This window comes from Acanthisitta chloris, unplaced genomic scaffold (genome assembly GCF_000695815.1).
Source record: "Acanthisitta chloris isolate BGI_N310 unplaced genomic scaffold, ASM69581v1 scaffold19719, whole genome shotgun sequence".
Lineage (NCBI taxonomy): Eukaryota > Metazoa > Chordata > Aves > Passeriformes > Acanthisittidae > Acanthisitta > Acanthisitta chloris.
In genome coordinates this window covers 7,293-16,605 of record NW_008692193.1, presented here as the reverse complement: position 1 = coordinate 16,605, position 9,313 = coordinate 7,293, and the positions used below count along the sequence as shown (strand labels likewise).

The 9,313-nt window shown below is 39.2% G+C and overlaps 1 protein-coding gene across 1 annotated transcript in view; it reads left to right on the top strand.

Moving 5' to 3' along the window:
• Positions 1 to 2,182: 2,182 nt before the first annotated feature.
• The window catches only part of HHLA2 (HERV-H LTR-associating 2), a gene marked incomplete at its 5' end in the record, with an annotated part of 8,023 nt that continues 892 nt past the window's right edge, over positions 2,183 to 9,313 (top strand). Inside the window, 2 exons of the mRNA XM_009082570.1 lie at positions 2,183 to 2,503; positions 5,049 to 5,339. Of these exons, the coding sequence (XP_009080818.1) occupies positions 2,183 to 2,503; positions 5,049 to 5,339 (612 nt within the window). The remainder of the gene's footprint in view (positions 2,504 to 5,048; positions 5,340 to 9,313) is intronic.

The window sequence follows — 9,313 nt, the reverse complement described above, 5'->3', positions numbered from 1 at the left end:
TTGTATACAGCAATGAGGTCTCTCCTCTATTCAGTATGTCTTGGAAAATGCATTCTAGCACCTTGCCTTGCTCTCAGTAACCTTGGCTTAGCTGCTGTTCAACTGAGCCTGTGGTAGTTCTGTGTGAAATAATTCTGAAAACTAGAGCACTGGTAACTAACATGACTGCAGTGATCTTAATTCTAGTACACTCTCTGTATAAACAATATCATACCTTAGTGTACGATTTCTTGGTTGTGGCATTTAAGTCTGTAACAAACAGGAAAATTAGCACAGTCTATCAGTTACAACAAGTTTATTCCTTTTCTGTTGTGCATGAGAACTTCCAGTTCATTGTTATTTAACTGACAAACCAGAAGATATGATGGGAGAACCTCCTTCTCCTTTGCATTCCTACCCTAGACTTCCACACATGTATTTTTGATAGTTCAGCTGATGTCCTGCTGATGAAAAGTAAAGTGTGAAAAGTTCTCTATATCTGCAGTATTTGCAATGCAATCAAATTTCCCACCCCAGAAAGTCAAATGTTGCAGTAGTCAGAAATCTATTTTAAGAAGTGAAAAAATCAGGCTTGACAATGGACATCTTACATCCTTTTGCAAATTGTTTTTGTCCCTTTTTCTGTGGTGTCCTGTTCAGGAATGATGAAGATTAATATTGCCCTAGCCCTGCAAGAGCACTGAAACAAAACACTTCCTATTTATTAAAAATAAATTATCCATCTGCAAGGGACTGCAAGGTAATGAGAGGGCCTCAACTATTTTGAAATGCATAGGATCATACAGTGAACTTAAGGGAAAAAATCCAGGCCAAGACATGCAAACAAAAAACACGCTACAAAGGCTTATAGTCCTTAATAAGCACTACATAGGAAATTATGTCATTAGGGCATGTCTTTACCTGCATTTTAACAGGTTTTCTCCCCTTCTTTTCTGTTCCCAGTTTGACACAAGTTTACTGTGAACCAAAGAAGACATGAAGACACAGAACATACTGACTGCTGTCATCTCTTTGTTTTGCATATGCTCTACACTTTGAGGTAGGTTGTAGCTGAAAAATAATGAAGAAGGCAATTATTGCTAATTTTAATAGGGTGAGTTAATTAATTCAAACAGTGTTTATTAATGGTAAGGAATAGGTTTTGGGTAATGTAAAATATTCCTGTAGCAAAAGACTGTTTGTAAGGTGGCTGCATGGGTGGCCATAGCCATTGAGCACATTGAGCCACCAGACTGTTACCTGCCAGTGTTTCTGCCCCATGGCTCTGCTGGTGGAGTGCTCAGCAGGCAGTAGTTGTCAGTTTGTACTGAAAATGGTTTGAAGCACAGTGCACTTTGCATTGAGAAGACTGATGAGAAGTCGTTCGGGTTGCCCTGCCAGGTGAGCAGGAGAGGGCCCCAAAATTTCTGAGAAGACATCTGCATCTGGGCAGTCACTAGCAGCCTAACAGGTTGTCTGACCTTGGCCACGAAGGCCCACGTGACAATGCTAAGTCAATGCAGACAGTTTTTGAAAAGATTGATTTTAAATTGTTGTTTTATGCCTGCAAGGCCTAAATATTAAATGTTGACAGCTATGAGATGCTACCATGTGTGTGAATTAATTTTGAGGAATGTACACATTAATTATCTCTGAGGGCTAGGACAGAGCTTCTTGACACTGTCTGTGGTGGTGCAGCTGTTTCAAGAAGTTCTGTCCTCCCCATCACTTGCACCATCACGTACTTTTTTCCTGTGATGGTACAACTGCTTGGCACTATGTGAGAGTCGTTGGGAACACAGTTCATTGCAACATGGGACTCTGGGCAAGTAGCAAGCTGCAGCTCAAAAGGATTTGTTGTTCAAGGTGCCAAAGGTGTGGTTTAAGGTGTGGAAAGACATTCAAATCTTAGGTGGTAAGGTGGTAAGTGTGCAGATTTGATACGTAGGTGCGTACTCAGGATTTCTGGTTAACCTGATTATAAGTTCAAAGACCAGAGCTCTGTGTTGTAATACTGATTAAACTCAATGAAGACCTTTGCTGTCCTAAGAGTCTCAAGCTACAGAAGAGCCATGAAAGACACCTTGGCATGCTGGGCAGGACTGTGCAGCCTGCCAGGGCATATTTTTGTCATGCATAAGGAAGGGCAGAAATATGCTTGCAGACTAGATTAAACTTACTCATTTGTACTCATGGGCTTTAGGTTTGACAGAACAGGAAGAAGTAACAGGACTGTTTTCCAAGGATTCAATCCTCCCTTGTCCTTTCCCACCTGGGCATGATGAAGTAATTCACTGGAAGAAAGGGGACAAAATTGTGCACGTATACTACAACCAGAAGGATCAGCTGCAAAGACAAGACACAGATTACAGAAACAGAACACACCTTTTCCACGAGAATATTCCTAGTGGAAATGCCTCCTTGAAACTGAGTAAACTGACTCTGAGTGATGAGGGTGTTTATAATTGCTATGTGGGAACAGCGCAAACTGCCACACAACTGGACGTCATGCTACACGTAAGAGGTCAGTAATCCAAAATGCTTAGATCATGTCAGTGGGAATGAAATGACAGCAACAGATTTTCTTGTGTTATTTCTCACATAGAATCAAAATCCTCCAACCCAACAGAGCACCTTTTGGGCCTGAGGGTGTTATCAAGGAAGTTGTTTTCTCTGGTGAAAAGTTGTAGCATGAGTTGAAAAATTAGAGTGCAGCATGTATTCTCATAACCTACTGTACCATGATTTCTAAGGGGTAGTTAGGTGGTATACTTGAGTTTTAAAACACTATGTGGCTTGTCAGAACAGTACAGACCCTGGCAGCAACAGTAAGTAGTCCTATGCTTTCTTCTGAAGTCAAACACAGATTGACTTTTGTTCTCAGCTGTGTTTATTCTCCTCAATGTTGTTTCAAAAGACCAATCACTTTTGAAAATAAGACGATTTTTTTTTCCATCTACAGTTTCCTCTTATTATGCTCTGGAATACCAAAAGACAGACACAGAAAGGATACTGAAGTGCTATGCCTTTCTCACTTATCCAGTACCACGTATTTCTTGGGTACAAGGCAATACATCCATCCAAGAAATAGATCGGGAGGAAACCAGGGATGGAGCTCTCTATTCTCTTAGAAGTGACCAGAAAATTACAAACACAGCAAGTCCTTACCACTGCCATATTCATCTCCCTCGTGAAAGGTGGTCTGCTGAATGGATGTTGCAAGGTAGGAATGAATGGAAGTCTCTTCCTGCATCGTTACTGAATGCCATGGCTGGCTTCAGAGTCAAATTAAAGACAATGTTTGTGCAGTGGGACAATATGGATATAGAATGGGGCAAAAAGATATGCCTTTCTTTTTGAAACTCATCTGTTGGGATTGCAAGGCAACATTAAAAATTACTTCCAAGAAATAGGAATAAGAGGGGCTAGCTCACTTTTCTGTATGTTGCCTTTACTGAGAACATTTTTTCCATGTCCACTTCACATTTTAAGAGCTGCCTAATAAACAAACTTTATCCTCTATTAAGAGAAGAATGAACTCAGACAAAATACATGGAAGCCTTAGAGAATATGTGGGTTAATGAGGGAGGTGAAAGTTTCTTGCTGTTCGAGAGGTGTATGATCCTTACTCTGTCCGTTTTGAATCTTTTGCCAGACTTTTATCAGTACTGTTTGATCCTTTCATTGCACTTCTCTTCACATACATTCTTAAGTGCCAGTTTGAGTGCTGTAGGTGCATAGGAATGGAGAGTAGCAAACACTGTTTGTGTTTTAGCAGACAGCAGCTCATGTTCTTAGTTGAGGAAACACAGGGCTGTGTAATTTCAACTCTCTTCTGACTTTCACTGGAAATTCAGTTTGATTAAATAGCTGGTACTCTTCAACCTCTCCTGTTTCTCAGGAAATATTTTTTAATTGGACCAAGAGCAATACAAGAGCAGTTCCCTTGTGAGATGTGCATAGCTGCTTCTATCACCCTGATTTCCCCCTACAGTGTACCCAGACACTCTCAGTTCCTAATCTGAAGCATATGCTTCAGAACAAGAGCAGTTTTTAATTTGCATACACTAGCTTACAAAATGGATTTTTTCAAGTATGGCATCATTGTAGCTAACAATTGCACTATAAGTGTCTGTTTTGTTGCCCTATCTCTCTGATCCACAAGAGAAAAAGGTACATTTCATTACACTTCCGTTTGAATTTCCCTGCATCCGTCTATCCTCTCACTAGAACATTTTGAAAACAAACTGCTTTCTTTTTGCCTCTGTAATAGTATGATTTTCAGTCTCACACCCAGAAACCAAGTGTGGTTATAGCATGTCAAGATAATGTATTAGCTTCCCCTCCAGCTGACTGCCAGCCACCATAGCCTCCTCTGGTTTGCAGAAAATCTCTGCTGTCAAATTGATAGTTGTGCCAGAGTGTTTATTTGTCTTAATTAGTATTTTATACATTAGGTATTAGTTCCACTTACCTGCTCTTTCCTTTCCCTTCCTGTTTTTTTTAAAGCTATTGATAAGTTGTTAAATGTTCAACATAGACAACATAGTCCACTAGAGCTGAAAGTTATTTTAACCCAAATACAGTCTTTTTATTCTTTCTTTCTTCTATCTTGTAAGAGTTTTAGCCTTTTGTTTTACATGTGCAGGTATCTGATTATTTGTATTTTCTCTCTGCTCCCAACATGTAGAATTTCACACTACTTTACACAGTAACTTAGACTAGGCTGAAACACTGCTATTAGAGGATACACACACAAGTAGAGGATAAATAGTCAAACGGAAAAAAAACACACAAGTAGAGGATAAATAGTCAAACTGAAAAAAAAATAAAAATTTCCTAAGTGTTGCCAATACCAATTAGATTTTTTTTAGTGTAAGATAGGCTTGTTTTTCAAATATTCAGATGCTTCTAGAAACATCTTTTGATGTTTGAATATGTCAAAGTAGTGCAATATGTTTTTATATTTGTCCACAGTAGTATCAGACTTCAGAGAAAAATAAAGTCTAATTAATCTTCATAGTATTTTCAAGAAAAATTGCACAGAGTTCTTTAATTGTCTGTTTCAGACCAACTGTCTAATAAGGAAGGAAGTAGCATCCAAATTCCTTGTGAAAACAGCAATGACACTGCATACTCCGAAGGCTTCAGTGTTGTCTGGACACGGCACAGAAATGCAGGGACTTTGGTCATGGCCTCCTTCAATGGTACATCTCACTCTTACCAGCCTCGAGTCCAGATTAAGCAAGATGACTTTTCACTGATGTTGCATAATCTTAGCGCAGACAACAGTGGAGATTACGTGTGTAATATTTCTACACCTCACTACACAAAACTTACCGTGACAGGTTTGCAAGTTGGTAAGTTGCCATTCTTCCATTTCAGAGAATGAGGACCAGTTAGAGTAATACACAGCCGCAGAGTCAATCAGAAATGTGTAAAATATTGAGAAAAATAATGCTATGTAAATTGGTACAGTTTGCTAAAAGAGATCTTTTATTATTGCTGTCCCAGAGGAAAAAAAAGTTACCGATGATGTGTTTATTTAAAGACTAAAACTCTCTTTTTTTTCAATCAGCAGCATATTGTGGTAAAGGTCTCAAAATTGGTGGCTGCCCTCAGCTGCTGCCAACTGCCCTCATAACTGAGGGCACAAGAGGACTCTCAAAATCCTGTCCTAAATGCTCTGCTGGCACCAAATACCACTGTAAAGCTAGCAGAGAGTGGAGGGAAGCCCAAACACGGGGTCTACGTTTGACTGCAGAAGGAACCTTGTTGAGGAGAACACACAGTTGTTATTTTCAAAGCTTTAATGCTACACAGCAGGACTGTTTTAGACCTGGGGATATATATGTTTGAATGCATGCCTGTGTTTTTATGAACTGTAGTAAATTTCCAGCTGTGAAAAATTAGTTACAGTTATTTCATCGTCAGTAGCACATACAAAACCAGTAGCACACAGGCTACTTTAATTTTACACAATTAAATACAATCACTGAAAGCACAGAGAACAAACACTGGACACCTAATTGGTGTGTTTTTAAGAAAGAACTTGAAACAAGCCAGTAGGACATGAAGAATAGAGGCAACATAACAGAAAAGGGCTTAGTGTTAACTGCATCTTTTTGTCTTCCTTTCTTCCCCCTGTCCCATGATAGCTAAGTTTCATTCTGAAATTGGTATTTTAAGTAGCAGTGGCTATATGCAACCTGAAGGAGGGGAGTTAGAGAAAACAGTTTGGTCAGACAAATACACTTCCCTGCAGCTCAAATTCCACCACGACCTCCCTTATCTTGTAAACCTAATATTGTGCTTCTGTAGTGGAGAGCATTGAACACTTCGAGTTACACATTTTAACTGTCACTCCAAAATTATGTGCATAAGTCCATCAGTGTCCCTGTACATTTACTGGAGACAGTCCAAATATGATTGGGATCATCCACTACAAATGCCTTTCTCTAGCTGCTCTCTGCAGGTGGATCTTACCTTATAAATCTCCTCTTTAGTGCTGAAATTACTGTGCTGCTCACAGAATCTTCCTGCTGGTGGACCAGAAATACAATATACAATAGAGAGAAGACACCAGAGAGATTAGCACCTTTGTGGCAGCACAGGCTGAAAGCAGATAAGAGGATGGAGACAGTAGGGCAGAAAGGAATGGGCCAGATCAGTATGTTGGATAGCAGTCATAGCACAGCAGCTGCTCAACCATCAGAAATATTTCCAAGTGCTTCTGGGCAGAAGGCTTTTAAGGGGAAAATAAAGATGAATTTACAATCATTTAAGAGGCTTGCTCCTGTGTAAGGACAGGTTGCAGCTTAAAGCTGCTCTACCAAAGGAACTGACTGACAAGATAGGTCTATATGTGGGTACAGAGTCAAGTTGAAGACAATAACTAAGTTAAATACTCTGTTTTGGCAGTTCTCATTTTTTAACTGTTTGCCAGACATACCCAGGAAGTTTCCAGAGGAGTGTAGACTTTTTCAAGTTTTTTGCATGAGACACAGCAGCAGAAAGGAAGCCTGAAGTAGAATAACAATACCTAAAGGAGTGATTCCTCTAGGTCTGAGTGTTCTCACTTTGCAATTGACTGGAGTAATGAGACAGTTTGGTGCCATGCAGAGGTTTTTCCTAGATGGGCTTTGACCTCTTGTAGAATCCATTGTTACCACCCATCTCAGGATTTCTTGTGCCCACCTGGATTACATGGCTGCACTATGAAGCTGGGAAATGTTTTAGATTAAAGTTGCAAAGACTTTGCAACGGAAATAATGAAATATGTGGTGCAGTCTGGATAACGTTTACAGAGCTGTTCTGCTGGAAATCAGCAGCACTGTTAATGGCACCAAGCACTGCACTGGGAAGCAGCATTTACTATACTGGGCAGTTGATAGGTTTTAAATGAGACTTGTATTAAGAAGTCATCAAATCATATCACATGAGCACACATGGAATTCTTTATCAGCACAATTAAGTAAAATAATTGCTTTCAGCTTTTCACACTTAAGTTGTTAAAGTATCACTTTAAAAGTCTGATAGTATGAATCAAGTAACCTGAACATTGTTGCTCTTCTCTGTTTCCTTTTAGTGTTTCTTTTTTCCTGAAATTGTAGCTTTCAGATTATAAAGAAGAAAAATCATAGCTTTGATATACTAATTGAACAATAGTGAACAATGATTTGCAATATAAAGCACTTCTGTTAAACTTTTTGGGATTTGTATTTTTAAAGAAAATGCAGCTAACACCAGGACAATTGTGGGAAGACTGTTTGGAGCTCTGGTGTCTCTGGTGGTGACAGCAGTATTATTTTAAAAGGTATGTATAATCATCAGAGGTTTTATTTATTAAGGTACGATTAAGCTGAAATCCAGACCTTGAATGTTTGACCAAAAACATAAACTTAATTTTCATGAGTTAAAGCATACAAAAAAGACTGAAACTATAAGAGGGTAAGTTTTGGCATAAATAAATTGTCCTCATTCTTGTTTTCTCTAAGTCCAGAAGACCCTCTTTTGTACATCAATGCAATAGTATTTCAGTTGCAGTAATGTTAAGAAGCCCTTCCCTTGACCAGATGTTCTCCTGTGCTCTGTAAAAAAGATGAAAAAGTTGGTTACCCCTCACAAATACTTTCTGATAACTTGCTGTAGGAACAGTCAAACTGGTAAATTTTCTCACTTGTGTTTAAAAGCAAATACCCCAAGCCAAACCATGAAGTCCCCCAAACAATGCACGTACCTAATCTTCATTAGGGCCCAAATTACTGTTTCAATTTTATCCAATGTCAAAGCTCACCAAAGCGTCAGTACTAAATTGCTTTGTTTAGGAGACTGTTATAACAATATGGTCCCTGGTCTCATCTCTCTACATGCCTGTCCTATTTACTGGAGTCCAGCATCTTCAAGAGGATGCATTTTATTTTCATGCATTTGTAATAGGGTGGCTCTTTCTTAGAATATTCTTTCCTCTGCGTTTGTTGTGAGTATCCGTAAAAAACCTCAGATTAGTTCTTAGTCCATCTTTCTGTGCCTGATACTACAGCCCTATCTGTGGCAAACTCCTTGAGCCTTAAGATTTTGTCACAGTCTGAATTTGGTAAGCTGCAGGAGACATTTTGTGATGGTTACCATGAGGTACAAGAACACATGAGCAAGAAAACTAAAATGAGTATGCCTCAATCTTTTTTCAGTTTCCTCTCACAGATTCACCGGCATGCTTCTCATTAGCCAATTTTAATGCTACTGTGGTTAAGAGATGATAATATATTTTTAGATACAGCTATTTAAAGAATTTAAACAAGATTAATTTATCTTGGGACCTGCTGAGACCTTGAACATATCATAGAGATAGTGGAACAGTTTACAGGTTAACTCATCTCCAATTACATTGATGAAGGACTAGATGAAGAAACAGGAATGTTTCTTCACTGTTATGTTGGTGCTCATTTTACTCAGACAACGTTAAATGCAAAATGCTGACTTATCTTTATACCGAGTGTGTCTTGTTCTGTTCTGTGTCTTGTTTACACATTGGTAGTTCCCACAAAGATGTTCGTTTTATCTGGAAATGCTGAGACCGGGATGTCCCAGAAGAAAATCCCTCTCTGCGCACACAGATGCTATTGAGATGGTTGATGTAATGAACTGTCGTGGTTTAACCCCAGCAGCAGCCAAGAACCACAATGCAGCCACTCACACACTGCCCCACCAACAGGATGGGGGAGAGAATCCGAAGGGTAAAAACTCGAAAAGCCCATGGGTTGAGATAAAGACAGTTTAATAGAGAAAGCAAAAGCTGCGCACACAAGCAAAGCAAAACAATGAATTAATTCAC